This window comes from Piliocolobus tephrosceles, chromosome 11 (assembly GCF_002776525.5).
Source record: "Piliocolobus tephrosceles isolate RC106 chromosome 11, ASM277652v3, whole genome shotgun sequence".
In the NCBI taxonomy this organism is placed as follows: Eukaryota; Metazoa; Chordata; class Mammalia; order Primates; family Cercopithecidae; genus Piliocolobus; species Piliocolobus tephrosceles.
The window spans coordinates 124,140,115-124,155,772 of record NC_045444.1 but is presented as its reverse complement, the minus strand read 5'-3'; the positions used below and the strand labels follow the sequence as shown (position 1 = coordinate 124,155,772).

Here is a 15,658-nt window from a genome sequence, read left to right as displayed (position 1 = left end):
GGCCAGTGCTTTGGACTCTGAAACTTAATCGCCACCAGTGCCTGGGGAGGATGGAAATGGTGGCCTCAAGAATTGGCTCTGCACCTTTCCTTGTGAGACCCTTCTTGTTCTTGATGGGTCGCACAAAGTCAAAGAACCTCAGCTGGGCCCTGTCAACCCAGACAAAGATATTTCCTTCCTTGGAGCTGGAGGGGAGCCCAGGTTGGTGGGTCTTAGTGGGCTCTGTCAGGCCCTGGAGCCAGCAGAGAGCTCCAGGGTGAGTTCCTGAGCAGGGCAGGAGACATGGAGACGCAGACCCTCCTTGAACTCTCTTTTCTGTGGACTTGCACTTCTATTGTGCTACTTTGGTTTCTGCTGGTTGCATCTGCTCCCCCGGAGCCTGTCCTACCCCAGTATGTGGTTCTGGCTGTCTTGCTGCAATAAAGCCGCAAACTGGGCAAGTTTCTTAACCCGAGTCTCAGCAGTTCATGGGTAAAATGAAGCCTCCATCTGGCAAGGCTTTGAAAAGTCAAACAAGAATTACCCCATTAAGTGCCTGCTATGGCTCGAATGGGGAAATTCATGTTGAAGCTCAATCTCCACTGTGGTAGTATTAAGAGGTGGGGCCTCTAGAGAAGTGAGGGTCACCAGGGCTCTGCCTTATGAATGGATTAGTGCCTTATAAAAGGGCACGAGGAAACTAGCTTAGGCCCTTTTTGCCCTTCCATCTCTTCTGCCATGTGAAGACACAGCAACAAGGTGTTATCCCTGAAGCAGAGTACTACCTGTACCAGATACCAATCCTACTAGGATCCTGAACTTTCCAGCCTCCAAAACTCTGAGAAGTAAACCTCTATTGTTTATAAATTACCCAATTTGTGGCATTTTGTTACAGCAGCACAAATGAACTAAGAAGGTGCCCAACAGAGGGCCTGGCCCTAAGTGCTCAGTATACAAAAGTTACTATTAGCTACTATTAACCGTGACGATGATTGGGTAAAGAAGATGGGACAGTCCATTTGTCAGCTTCTACCCACTCCTCCTCAGCTAACATCCAGGCCCTCCTCGCTGCAACTCCTTAGTCACCGAAGCACTCACTGTCTACTCCAAGTACGGCAACAACACACCATTTTCCTGGCTTATGCTGCAAATGGAGCCCAGAATCTGAGAAGACACTCAAGTCCTATCAGGCACATCCAAGTAAGGTGCTCCAGCTCTTGCCCTGCTCTCTGGGCCTCTTAGGTTAAAGACTCCAGCACAACAGACGCTGAATACAGGCTTAGTAGGTAAGGCCAAAATGTGAAATACCATTCTCACTCCACTTTCAACCTATCCAACAGGCTGGATAATCCAAAACTAAGTCCAAACTCAGGGGCAGAGGGAGAATAAGAAAAATAGTACAGGCCAGGAACAGTGGCTCATGCCTGTTACCCCAGCACTTTGGGAGGTTGAGGCAGGCAATCACTTGAGGTCAGGAGTTTGAGACCAGCCTGGCCAACATGTTGAAACCCTGTCTCTACTAAAAATAAAAAAATTAGCTGGGCGTGGTGGTGCATGCCTGTAATTCCAGCTACTCAGGAGGCTGAGGCATGAGAATCGCTCGAACCCGGGAGGTGAAAGTTGCAGTGGGCCGATATCGTGCCACTGCATTCTGTCTCAAAAAAGAAAAAGAAAAAGAGGGCATTGTTAAGTCCCCACAAACCCTGTGCCCTCACAGTTCCCATTCCTACCCCAGCTTAATAGTGATTTGTGTCTGGGAAGGCCAAGCACAGCACATTTGTATACAGCAGCTCTTCTGCTGTTAGATTCCTTCAGGACATGTAAATGCCTGTAATCTCCATGTTTTCAACCTAATACAACATGAAAACAGGGAGTGCAAATACACTAATCAACCATTTGCTTTCTACCTGCTGTATATGTAGGAAATGTAAACACTTGTCAGGTGCGGTGGCTCACACTTGTAATCCCAACACTTTGGGAGAGCCGAGGTGGGTGGATCACTTGAGCCCAGGAGTTTAAGACCAGCCTGAGAAACATAATGAAACCCTGTCTCTACCAAAAATAAAAATAAAAAATAAAAAAATTAGCTGGGCATGGTGGTGCACGCCTGTAGTCCCAGCTACTCAGGAGGCTGAGGTGACAGGATCATCTGAGCCCAGGAGGTTGAGGCTGCAGCGAGCCATGATTGTGCCACCGCACTCCAGCCTAGTGACAGAGTAAGACCCTGTCTCAAAAAAAAAAAAAAAAAATTTAAAGAAAGGTAAACACTTGTTATAAAGTAAAGCTGGGCACAGTGGCTCACGTCTGTAATCCCAGCACTTTGGGAGGCCAAAGCAGGTGGATCACCTGAGGTCAGGAGTTTGAGACTAGCCATGGTGAAACCTCGTCTCTATTAATGGCTGGGCACAGTGGCTCAGTCTTGTAATCCTAGCACTTTGGGAGGCCGAGGCAGGTGGATCACCTGAGGTCAGGAGTTCAAGACTAGCCTGGCTAACATGGTGAAACCCCATCTCTATTAAGCATACAAAAATGGCCAGGCATGGTGGCCCATGCTTGTAATCCTAGCACTTTGAGAAGCTGAGGCAGGCAGATCACCTGAGGTCAGGAGTTTGAGACCAGCCTGGCCAACTTGGCAAAACTTCATCTCTACTAAAAATACAAACAATTAGCTGGGCGTGGTGGTGGGCGCCTGTAATCCCAGATACTAGGGAGGCTGAGGCAGGAGAATCACTTGAACCCCGGGGGAGCCAAGACTGCACCACTGTACTCCAGTCTGGGCGACAGAGAGAGACTCCATCTCAAAAAAAAAAAAAAAAAAAAAAAAGAATACAAAAATTTGGCCAGGCATAGGGGCTCATGCTTGTAATCCCAGTACTTTGGGAGGCCAAGGCGAGCAAATCACCTGAGGTCGGGAATTCAAGACCAGCCTGACCAACATGGAGAAACCCTGTCTCTACCAAAAATACAAAATTAGCCAGGCGTAGTAGCGCATGCCTGTAATCCCAGCTACTTGAGGCTGAGGCAGAATTGCTTGAATCTGGGAGGCAGAGTTGTGGTGAGCCAAGATCACGCCACTGCACTCCAGCCTGGACAACACAAGCAAAATTCTGTTTTTAAAAAAAAAAAAAAAAAAAAAAAATTAGCTGGGCGTGGTGATGGGTGCCTGTAATTTTAGCTACTCAGGAGGCTAAGGCAGGAGAACTGCTTGAACCCAGGAGGTGGAGGTTGCAGTGAGCCAAGATTGCTCCACCGCACTCCAGCCTGGGTGAGAGTGAGACTCTGTCTCAAAAAAATAAATAAATAAAATACAAAGTTAACTTTTTTATAATTAAGCAAATTATAATCTCCTTAAAGGCTGCAACTGTTTCTTCATCTTTTATAGGTCTTATGACCCCCAAGAAACCGACTTCAAAGCATTTGAAAATGTTAAGAGTTTGCTAAATGAATAAATGCAAAATTTACGCTCAAACATACAAATGAATGCATATTTGCATGCACACATACTCTCACACATTTTACCAACCCTTCTCCAGGATAAAGTTTCTCCTCACCAACATGGATAGCAGAAGTCAACTAAAACTGTAGAATACTACATGTTATTAATTCCATGAAGAGAACTAATTTTTCACAAGACTCGCCGTCGGCTTTGACCTGAATAAAACAGGAAAAGATCCTAAGAGACTACAAAATTTGACTCCTTCCCTTTTACAGAGCAGAAACTATGGTGCTGAGAATCAGAAAGAAAGGAAGATAATGGCAGCTCTGAAACCAGTCTTAGGCCTTGCCGACTCTCAGCACCTTATTCTTTCTGCTAGCATTTTAGTAGACGTGACAAAGAACATCCCATACCATCTCCCTGCAACAGCGTGCTCATATCATCTGCATGGTACAATGTCCTTCCACTATAAGAGATAAGCAATTATATTTTAAAATCTTTTTAAACAGGTATTTCTATTCAGCAGCGGGTTGCTTTATATCCCCAAAGACTCTCCAGTCAAACTTCCTTTTGTTACAGGATACAAAAACTGTTCACACGAATGATCATTACCTTTAACAAGCAATTTGTCTCTCACAGAAACCCTCCGAGTCGAGTCGGACGCTGTGGCTGCCGTCCGGGACCCTTTGAGACCATCGTCACGCTTCAGTTTGCTTGCTAGCGTTAGCATTACTGCTGCCTTTACCCTGAAAGACAGCAATGAAAGTAGGGTTAAGGACCAGGTGTCCAGAGACTAATTAGACATTGAGGAAAATGTACAGGTGCTTTTGTATTTTGATTTTTTCCCATAATTTAGTTATGGAAAAAATTTGCACACATTAATAAGACTGGATTCCTTCATAATACATTTGAAAAGCTCTATGCCATCCTCTATAAGCCTAACTTAAAATTATGAATTAACTTTATTTATTTATTTTTATTTTTTATTTCTTGAGATGGAGTTTTGCTCTTGTTGCCCAGGCTGGAGTGCAATGGCATAATCTCAGCTCACGGAAACCTCCGCCTCCCAGGTTCAAGCAATTCTCCTGCCTCAGCCTCCTGAGTAGCTGGGATTACAGGCATGCAGCACCATGCCTGGCTAATTTGGTATTTTTAGCAGAGACAGGGTTTCTCCATGTTGAGGTTGGTCTCAAACTCCTGACCTCAGGTTATCCGCCTGCCTTGGCCTCCCAAAGTGCTGGGATTACAGGCATGAGCCACTGTGCCCGGCCATGAATTAACAGGTTTTTAAAAAGAGAGTCATGGCTGGGCACAGTGGCTCACAAATACAATCCCAGCACTTTGGGAGGCCAAGGTAGGAGGATCGCTTGAGCCTAAGAGCTCAAGACCAGCCTGGGCAATATGGCAAAACCCTGTCTCTACAAAAAATACAAAAAAATGAGCCAGGGGGGTGGCGTGCGCCTATAGTCCCAGCTACTCGGGAAGCTGAGGTGGGAGGATCCCTTGAGCCTGGGAGGCTGGGGATGCAGTGAGCTGTGATTGTGCTACTGCACTCCGGCCTGGGTGACAGAGCGAGACCCTGTCTCAAAAAAAAAAAAATTAACATTAAAAAGTCATGCATTTCACACTCACTGGTTACCCACTAGGTGCCAAGCCCTGGGATGTGGTTGTGACGAAGCTCCCATGGAACACAACGTCTAGGGTGCCTCCACAGCTTCTCAACCAGCATGCCCTCACCAACGGGTTCCACATGGGTCCACTCCTGTCCACTAGTAAGTCTGCCCTGCCCTGCTGCAGGGGATCATGCACACACATGGTATGGTCCCAGGGTCTGGCCCACCACCAACTGAAGCAGCACAGCCTCTGATGGAAGAGGAGCACCACTCTTTGCTCTCCTTCCCCCTTTAATAAAGGTGGCTAGAGCCTTAACAAGCATCTTCTCATTTATTCATGCTGTGTTGCATTTACTTACGTTTGTGTTTTATTTATATTTTTTGGCAATTTCAACATTAAGACTGAATTAAAATTAATGTCCCAAAGTAGATTATGTTCACTGGTGGCTTCCACCCCATATGTGTTGCAGGTTCCCCTGCTGTAAGCTCACTGGGAGGGACAACCAAGACCAAACACAGGTGATGCCACTTGCTGTCTGGGAGACAGTTGAAGAAATGCCACAATTTGTTTAAGATTTTATTTTTTAAGGGCAGTTTTAAGTACACAGTAAAATTAAGAGGAAGGTACAGAGATTCCCCATATGCCCCCTGCCCCAACACATGGACATCCTCCCCTATTACCAGCATCTCCCACCAGAGGGTACATTTGTTACAATTCATGAACCCACATCAACACATGATAACTCAAAGTCCGCAGCTTACATTATGATCCCACTAATTATAAGGGTAACTATCCTCTAGACTCTGCCTTCTATTTCTAACATAAACTGACATTAATCTTCCTCCCAACTCTTACTTACTTTGCCATGGTCAGAGAGAGTCTCTGGAACTCCTTTTGACTGAGGACAAATATTTGTCACTAGGGCCAGGCGCTGTGGCTCACGCCTGTAATCCCAGCACTTCAGGAGAATGAGGCGGGAGGATCACGAGGTTAGGCAATTGAGACCATCCTGGCCAACATGGTGAAACCCCGTCTCTACTAAAATACAAAAAATTAGCTGGGTGTGGTGGTGCACACCTGTAGTCCCAGCTACTGGGGAGGCTGAGGCAGGAGAATCGCTTGAACCCGGGAGGCAGAGGTTACAGTGAGCTGAGATTGTATCACTGCACTCCAGCCTGGCAACAGAGCGAGATTTAAAAATAAAATAAAATAAAATAAATTGTCACCAGTTCAATATTTCCATAATTTCCTTTATTGCTTTCATATCATTTTATTTCAATACCACTCTGATCATTTCAACAGAAAACGATCTAAAAATTCCATGTGAAAAGCCTGACATAAGCACAGAAATTTTAGGTTGAGACTAAGATCCTGAAAGTCAAATAAGAATACCCCTTTCATGCCGGGTGCGGTGGCTCACGCCTGTAATCCCAGCACTTTGGGAGGCCGAGACGGGCGGATCACGAGGTCAGGAGATCGAGACCAACCTGGCCAACACGGTGAAACCCCATCTCTACTAAAAATACAAAAAAATTAGCCGGGCGAGGTGGCAGGCGCCTGTAGTCCCAGCTACTTGGGAGGCTGAGGCAGGAGAATGGCATGAACCCGGGAGGCGGAGCTTGCAGTGAGCTGAGATCCAGCCACTGCACTCCAGCCTGGGCGACAGAGCCAGACTCCGTCTCAGAAAAAAAAAAAAAAAAAGAATATTCCTTTCCTCATTGGCATTTGAAACCATTTTTCACCCAGGTCTCTTACACAGTTTCTCACATCATCTTCTGCCTATCTCCTAAAGGCTGTCAGATTTTATTTTATATTGTTTGTATCATGAAAACAGTATAGGCCGGGCATGGTAGCTCATGCCTGTAATCCCAGCACTTTGGGAGGCCAAGGCGGGTGGGTCACCTGAGGTCGGGAGTTCTAAACCAGCCTGGCCAACATGGCAAAACCCCATCTCTACTAAAAATACCAAAAAAATCAGCTGGGCCTGGTGGTGGGTGCCTATAATCCCAGCTACTCGGGAGGCTGAGGCAGGAGAATAGGTTGAACCCAGGAGGTGGAGGCTGCAGTAATGGTGCCATTGCACTCCAGCCTGGGCAACAAGAGTGAAACTGCATCTCAAAAAATAAAAAAATTTAAAGAATTTTTAAAAAATGAAAACAATACATAGAATACGATCTTCTGAACTGCACAGTCTTTTCCACTCAGAGGACATGGACATACACATACCGTAAACCCCTTAAGAAGCACTGGTCTAAAGGCTTCCAAGACAGCTCTACGCTTCAACAGTCATAAGCTCTTAGAATTGCAAAGCTGGAATGGACTTCTACTCCCATTCCATTTTAACATGTGGACCCCAGGACAACGGGGCCCAGAAGGCAGGCTGCCCAAAGCCACTCAGCTGCTAGAAGCAGTCACCAAAGACACACTAGTTTCCCTCTTATGGATGACAGAAATGTTTTTTGTTTGTTTTTTGAGGCAGGTCTTGCTCTGTAGCCCAGGGTGGAGTGCAGTGGCGTGACTCGAGCTCAGTGCAGCCTCTAACTCCTAGGTTCAAGAGATCCTCCCATCTCAGCACCCCCCACCCCCTAAAGCAGCTAGGATTACAGGCACGCACCGTTACGCCCAGTTAATTTTAAATTTTTTTGTAGAGACAGGGCTTCACCATGTTACCCAGGCTGGTCTTGAACTCCTGAGCTGAAGCAATCCACCTGCCTCAGCCTCCCAAAGTGCTGGGACTACAGACGTGAGCCACCATGCCCAGCAGGACATGTTTTTATCTCGATTGTGGTCATGGTTTCAGACTAATCAATTACACAATTTAAATATGGGCAGTTTAGTGTATTTCAATTATGCCTCAATAAAGTTGACAAAAATGTGAAAATAAGCCAACATTACTTTCTTCATTGTTACGCTACTGTGCCATCTCCTCAGGTGGACCTCCATAAGAGCACATCTTCACAGGGCAAAGCAGCTGGGTTCAGCTGATGAAGTTACTTCACAGGGAAAAAGTCACAAACACCTGTAGGGGCTTCAGCTACCACAGATATTAGCACCATCTACAGCCAAGCTCTCCTGCTTCAGCCCCTACCTGGAATGATCTTGTCAAAAATCCTTCAAAGGATTCCTTGTCATGGAACAGTGTTTCCCTTCCCAGCCAAGTCTGCTGCCACGTGTGCAGACTCGATCACATCAGTCCTGCCACATCATCAGGGTCACCCAATTATGGACCAAGACGTGCATCCATCCATCACCTGGGGGTCAGCTGGATGCACCAGATGCCCTACACAAGGACTACCAGGTCTCTGGCTGACCTTGGGAATGCAAATGAAGCAAAGAGTAAAAAATAAAAGCACAACATGCTTGAACATGAGTTCAGCAGGCAGTAACCTAGGAAAGCCAGAATGAAGAGTCCCATAGAACAGCAAGCACCAGGGCCACACCCAGCTCCCCGAGAACCTGCACTGAAGGAGGCTCAGGGGTGCCTGGGGAGATTGATCCCTCACATACTGAAAGGCTCACCACCAAGAAACTCTTCTGTACCACTACAGTCTGCAGGCTATGCTTAATGCTTTTATACCCCCAATCATGCCACGACGAAATCCTCTCTGTGGGCAGAAGATGCTCCAATATTCAATTCCACTGGAAGGGTCAGATTGCTGGTTTACTATCTTCAAGTCTGTGACTTGCGAGATATAAAAGAATGTTCAACACTGGTGTTTTGTTTTCCATAGAAAGTAATAAAAAATGTACTTCCCTAACATTCTAAGAAATCTAATACAGTGACCATCTATTTTTCTGTCATGTATATCATTTTCACATGCCACTTTAAGGATAAACCCAAGGCCTAATTTGGGAATGTTTCCATATACCAAAGGATTCTAACAAAAAATAAGTATTCAAACTGTCAAGCGGCTAGCTGAATACCTGCAGTTGCTTCAGAATTCTTTTCCTTCTTCAATATGTTTCAACTCTTGAAGATCTGGTTTAAAACTAAACTTCCTCTTTCCTGCAAATTACACTCTAAGGCAGCATTTCCGTAACAGATCAGCTGTTCTGAACAGCATTCTCAGTCTCTAAATTCCACAAGTTGTAATTGGCCCAGTTAGGTTCTTCCTCTGGGTGGGACCTGCTTTCTGACGGCCCAAAGAGTATCTGGGGTGCAATGTATTAGTGCCATCAAGTGATATTTACTCAGCATCCCTGCAAGCAATGGCAAAACCAGGCCATGTCACTTTGTGCAGGGACGCCAGGGGCCAGTCAGCTCAAGGTGAGGGGCTACTTATTTACAATTCCTTCCTAATGGAGACATCTCAATCCAAGCATAAAGGATGGGACTGCGGGTCACTAGGGGACACTCAACTCCCCCAGTCAAAGGGGCCCAGATCAGGGCACAACGAAGTCCATATCCCACTCTTCCACAGAATGCCAGTGCCCAAGAACCTCCTGCTTAGCACAGGAGTACGCTGGTTGACTGACCATCTTTGGAGCCCAGCCCCTTCTATTGTCAGCAGTAAACCTGCCCCTTCCTGCACTGCCTACTACCTGAAAGGCAGGTATGTCCAGGTGGGGGGACAGCACTACACTTGGTGTGATTCTGTCTCTCAATCTCTCCCCCACCTCTATGCTCCCCCTTACCTTCATCTCACTCCTCAGCCAGGATTCCTCTGCACCAGGCAGGCCAATTTCCTCTTTGTTCCTTCACAACACCCTGCTCATTTCCAGAAGCTTCTATTCAATCTGATACCCAGGTCTGGAATGCCCTCCTTCCTTCACAAACGAATCCTACCCCTTCCTTCAGGGGAAGATTCCTACCTAGATTCCAACGTCTCCTCCTCCAAGAAGCTTTCTCTGGCTGTTCCAACCCATCCTGCCCCCACTTTCAGGCGGTCGGGAATGCAGGGTGGGGGTCCAATTCTCTCCTGTGACAGATGAGGAAACTGAGCCCAGGGAGGGAAAGGACACACCCAAGATGACACACCAGCAGAACCAGGTCTGGAACCAAGATTCTGCAGCACTAATTGCTCCAAGATGCCCTTCCCTCCTCGTCTCCTTTGCTGTGCTAAAAATTTTCCAAACTAGCCTGGCCGCCCCCAATTGCAGGTAAGCGCCCAGACTTACTCTTCCCGCTGCAGGTACACGGACGGGGCGCGAGTTGTCACTCCCCTCACCTCCCCCGCTCCTCACGGCCTAGCGTGACTCCTGCCGCGATCGGGAGTCCAGTCCCGCTTTCTGCGGCCACGTCGGGCCGGTGACCTTGGCCAGGCGCTGGACGCCCCGCTTCCTCCCTACAAGGCAGGCAGCCGATCCCGCGAGTGGGGCGTGAGTGTGGCCAGGTCTGTGCCACGCTCGACCCAGGGCCTGGTTCACATTAGGTGCTCGGCGCGGGCCGTCCCCAGGCGCCGCCGCGGTCACTCACTGCCGGGCGAGGCCAGCGCCCTGGCCACTGACGCCGCCTCCGACCCCCGGCTCGCTGCCCGCGGCCCGCAGTCCCTTCCCATTCACGCCGCTCGGCCTCGCGTCCGGGTGCCAGCGCCCGCCCGGCCCCCGGCGTGAGGAACCCGGTGGGCCTGAGGCGGCCCCGCCACCGCCCGCGCCCTCCGCCCGGCCCGCAGGCCAGCCCGTGCACCGGCTTCCGCACCTCGCCCCGCCGCAGAGCCGCACGGTCGCTCCTCACCTGGGCTCCCCGAGACAGGCGAGGCGGGCCCGGCGCCCAACACCATGCCCGGCCCGGGCGGCTGCTGCGAGACGCGGCCCCTCACAGCCGCACCGGCTCCCGGCGGCGGGACCGGAAGTGGAGGGGCGGGGACTCGGCCGTTCTCGCCCGCGGCTGCAGAGACAGCAGCGGGCGCTTTAAAAAAAAAATTCAAAGTGGCGAAAAACTTTATTGGAACCAGACACGCGAACAGCGGCGTGCGCCGGTCGGGACTGGGCTGGGCGACCGGCCGCTCGGACCTCGCTCATTGGCAGAGGGCGCGGCCGGGGGGCGGGCACGGATTCGCGACCGTCGCTGATTGGTGAATAACGTTAGGGGCGGGGCTTCCAAGTTGGCTCTAGAGTCCCAGAGCCCGAGGGCTGGGGATTTTGCGCCTGGTTCCAACCCGAGTTAACTTCTTGGTCTTCAGGATTTAGGGGCTCGGAGGAGCCCGGGTTATCCTTCCCTGAAGGAGCGGCCTCCGTGGCTCGAGCTCCCGCTGTCCAGCTCCGCACCTGGAGTGCAAAGGACTGGACCCTGCAGTGCGGGCGGTGAGGGAGACCGGGCGGTCAGACGCGCAAACCACGACCAACCCCAAACCGTGTGCTGCGCCCGCAGGCCCCACTGTTCTTGTCATGTCCCTTCTATTCCTTATTTTCTCTCTTAAATGTGTTTAAAGTGCCTTAAAAATCCATTTCAACTTGTCCTCTTTTAGGAGCCCAGATTCATCCCGCGCTCATGAGCGTCCTGTGTGATTGACGAGGGGCCGCCCTGGGCGTCGGGCAGGCCCCTGGAGGAGTGGACCATCGGAAAGATGAGGTTCAGCATGGAGACGGTCAGAAGGAGACAAGAAGTTAGACTTTCATTTCCAAAAACCCCACTGAGAGGTTTCTAACAGTGGAGTGACGGTATCAGGTTTTCTTCCTAAAAGAGGCTGGCGGGCCCGGTGGCTCATGCCTGTAATCCCGGCACTTTGGGAGGCCAAAGTGGGAGGATCCCTTGAGCCCAAGAATTCAAGACCAGCCTCCTGATGGTGGCAAGACCCCATCGCTACAAAAAAAAAAAATTAGCCACATGGTGGAGCACGCCTGTAGTCCCAGCTACTCAGGAGGCTGAGCTGGGAGGATCACCTGAGCCCAGGAGGTTGAGGCTGCAGTTAGCCGTGATCGCACCGCTGCACTCCAGCTTGGGTGACAGGGCCAGACCCTGTCCCCATAATAATAATAAAGGCTTTGGCTCTAAGAGAGTCGGTGGGAGGGGAGTCAGGAAAACTGGTCAAGAACACAACTCTGCCAGGCACAATGGCTCAGGCCTGTAATCCTAGCATTTGGGAGGCCGAGGCGGACAGATCACTTGAGGTCAGGAGTTCGAGACCAGCCTGGCCAACATGACAAAACCCCGTCTCTACTAAAAATACAAAAAAGCCGGGCTTGGTGGTGTGCCCCTGTAATCCCAGCTATTTGGGAGGCTGAGGCAGATTTGCTTGAACCTGGGAGGCGGAGGTTGCAGTGAACTGAGATTCCGACACTGCACTCCAGTCTGGGTGACACAGCAAGACTCTGTTTCCAGAAAAAGAAAAAGAACGAACGAACACAATTCGTGTTATTTCTTGTGTTTGGGACCATGTCTCTCCCTTGCCCAGCTAACTCTCAAGTTTTTCTAAGCTAAGATACCACCTTCTCAGAGGCCTCAAAGTCTGGGGCTGGGGTGGGGCAGTGCAGATGCCCTCTGTGTCTTCCTTGGAGCCCTGCACTTCCCTCTTCCTTATTGTCATGGCCTGTTTCCCTGACTAAGCTCAGCAACTCAGCCCTCCTCTTCCTTCTTCCTCCAGCCTCACCTCCTGCCACCCCCTTTCCCATCCTGGGACATGCAGGTGATTAAAACACATCTGCTGGATAGAGATTGCATGAGCTGGCGGCATGAGTCCTGGTGAGAGGAGATAAGGGCTTGAAGATTGCAGTGTGCGAAGGTGCAGCCGGAATGGCGTGAGCACTTGTCTTACTCATAAGCATCACTGTCTGCAGAATGGATTGCACCAAACATTGGCCCACGTAGGCCCAAATTCCACCGCCATGGATGAATGAAGTCATTTCTAGCTCCATTTCATGAGGCTGCCTAATTCTTTCACTAAGACTTATTTAGGACTTCCTAGTTTATTAACTCAATTAATCCAAACAATAACCCCATGAAACAGGTATTATCCCCATTTTATAGATGAGGAAACTGACACAGAAGTTAAGTAGTCTATTAACAAAAAAGGTCAAACTGTTAAATATTTGAAGAGATTTTATTCAGGGCTAAATATGAGTGACAAAGGCCTGAATCACAGCCTCAAGAGGTCCTGAGAACATGTGCCCAAGGTAGTTGGATTGCAGCTTGATTTTTATAAATTTTAAGGGTGTCAGAGGCGTTTGAACCAGAGCAACTCCATCTTGAATGGGGGCTGGGTAAAATAAGGCTAAGACCTACTGGGCTACATTCACAGGAGGTTAGGCATTCTAAGTCACAGGATGAGACAGGAGGTTGGCACAGGTACAGGTCACAAAGACCTTGCTGATAAAAGGATGCCATAAAGAAGCCAGCCAAAACCAAGAGAGTGACGAAAGTGTTCTCTGCTCATCCTCACTGCTCATTATGCACTAATTAGAATACATCTGTGTGCTAAAAGACACTCTCACCAGTGCCATGACAGTTTACAAATGTCATGGCAAAGACAGCAAGTTATCCTATGTGATCTAAAAATGGGAGGAGCCCTCGGTTCCAGGAATTGCCCAGCCCTTTCCTGGAAAACTCATGAATAATCAACCCCTTGTTTAGCATACAATCAGGAAATGATCATAAAAGTGACCAGTCAGCAACCCTTGGGGCTGCTCTGCCTATGTAGTAGCCCTTCTTTATTTCCTTACTTCTCTAATACACTTGCTTTCACTTTATGGATTCGCCTTGAATTCTTTCTTGTTTGCGATCCAATAACCCTCTCTTGGGGTCTGGATTGGGACCCCTTTTCGGTAACGGGGACAGAAGTTACAGGCAGACACCAATCAATACATGTACATTAGTTCAGTCTGGAAGGGCAGGACAACTGGGAGCAGGGAAGAGTAGGTGGGGGTTTCTGGATCATAGGTAGATTCAAAGGTTTTCTGATTGGCAATTGGTTGAAATAGTTATTGTCTAACGAACTGGAATGAATAGAAAGGAGTGTCTGGGATAAGAAAAGGTGTTGTGTAGACCAACATTCTTATGTAGATGAAGCCTCCCGGTAGGTAGCAGGCTTCAGAGAAATAGATGGTAAGTATTTCTTATCAGACTTAAAAAGATGCCAGACTCTTGGTTAATCTCTCCTTGGATCAGGAAAAGACCTGGAAAGGGAAATCTACAGAACGTAGATTTTCCCCACAAGAGACAGCTTTGCAGGACCATTTCAAAATATGTCAAAGAAGTCCGGGCACGGTGGCTCACGCCTGTAATCCCAGCACTTTGGGATCATGAGGTCAGGAGTTCAAGACCAGCCTGGCCAACATGGTGAAATCCTGTCTCTATTAAAATACAAAAATTAACTGGGTGTGGTGGTGGGCGCCTGTAATCTCAGCTACTCAGGAGGCTAAGGCAGGAGAATTGCTTGAACCCGGGAGGCAGAGGTTGCAGTGAGCTGAGATTGCGCCATTGCAATCCAGCCTGTGCGACAGAGCAAGACTCCGTCTCTCTCTCTATATATATGTGTCAAAGAAATATATTTTGGGGTAAAATATTTCTCTTTCTTTCAGGGCCCGCTGCCATGTGATGCTGTACTACATACAGTCAGTTGGAATTTGGGATCTTATTAGTACAAAGAGCCTATTTTGTCAGTCTTATGATCTCTGTTTTAATGTTAATGCTGGTGAGTTGTGTTTGAATGCCAAAGGGAGGGGGGCATAATGAGGCATGTCTGACCCCTCTTTCCCATAATGGCCTGAACTAATTTTTCAGGTTTCTTTGGAATCCCTTTGGCCAAGAGGAGGGGTCCATTCGGTCGATTAGGGGGTTTAGAATTTTATTTTTGGTTTACATGTCCAACATGACTGTGAGGAATAGAGAAGTTCTTCTTCAAAGTTTCTTAAAACCATAGAGAGCTTGTCATTTATTTGGTTTATGCGTATCTATATATGTTCCAATGCAGCTGCTCTGACTTGGCCTGGCATGCCTGGACAGGGTTGAGTGAGCCCTGGACCATAGTGCATGCCACTCCTTGTTTGGAAACCCTCCTGACCCTCTCATGACTAGCTTCCTCTTTTCTTTGTCCTCTTTCCCCTTTACTTATTTAGAAAAGTTTCAAGCTGTTAGCCAATCAGGTCAAGCTTAGAATGTGAGGCCCCATTCTGGCCAATGGAAATGGGACACAGCCATAGGACGATTGCATTGGGTTACAAAGATGATAAATATCCCCGTCTCCTTTGTTCGGTTGTGCTTTCATGGCAACACTGCTAGCAAGCAGCACCCTTTCTGCAGAAAGTAAACTAGCCTTACCAAGAGATCCTTTGTCTCGGTGTGGATTTTGCCACATCGAACACCCATTTCCAACAATGGCAGAGCTAGGATTTAAAACCGGGCAGTCTGACTCTGATATTTGCCCTCAGCCAGCGTACCTTGAGGCAGCCGATACAAAGAACTTGAGGTTAGCTCTGGGAAGCTGGAGATGGTGTCATGAGTATATTGCCTGCAGGCCTGTCACCTGAGTCCTGGCCTCTGTGGGCTGGCCTTGCCCTCCCAGGTGCCTCCAGGAATCTTGGCCCTGGGCTCAGACATCTTCACAATCCAGGACATAGAGGGGGCTGGTGTCCCTAACTCTGAACTTCATGTTCTCTGGAGAGACTGGCTCTACTTGAGTCACAGTCACTGTGTGTGTATGTGGGAGTGGGGTGGGAGTGGGGTGGGAGGTTGGGGGTGGGGTGGGAGTGGGG

At 48.7% G+C, this 15,658-nt stretch overlaps 1 protein-coding gene across 5 annotated transcripts in view; it reads right to left on the bottom strand.

The window, feature by feature from the left end:
- UBE2F (ubiquitin conjugating enzyme E2 F (putative)) overlaps positions 1-10,891 on the bottom strand; it is a 75,774-nt gene extending 64,883 nt beyond the window's left edge. For 2 of the 5 annotated variants that reach the window (XM_023228793.2, XM_023228790.2), the window contains exons 1-2: positions 10,704-10,891; positions 4,028-4,161 (exon numbers count right to left, since the gene is read on the bottom strand). In XM_023228793.2, the coding sequence (XP_023084561.1) occupies positions 4,028-4,145 (118 nt within the window). In that variant the 5' untranslated portion in view covers positions 4,146-4,161; positions 10,704-10,891. Of the gene's footprint in view, positions 1-4,027; positions 4,162-10,667 lie in introns of all 5 variants that reach the window. The other 3 variants (XM_023228792.2, XM_023228794.2, XM_023228791.3) reach the window with 2 other exon arrangements.
- Positions 10,892-15,658: the final 4,767 nt, after the last annotated feature.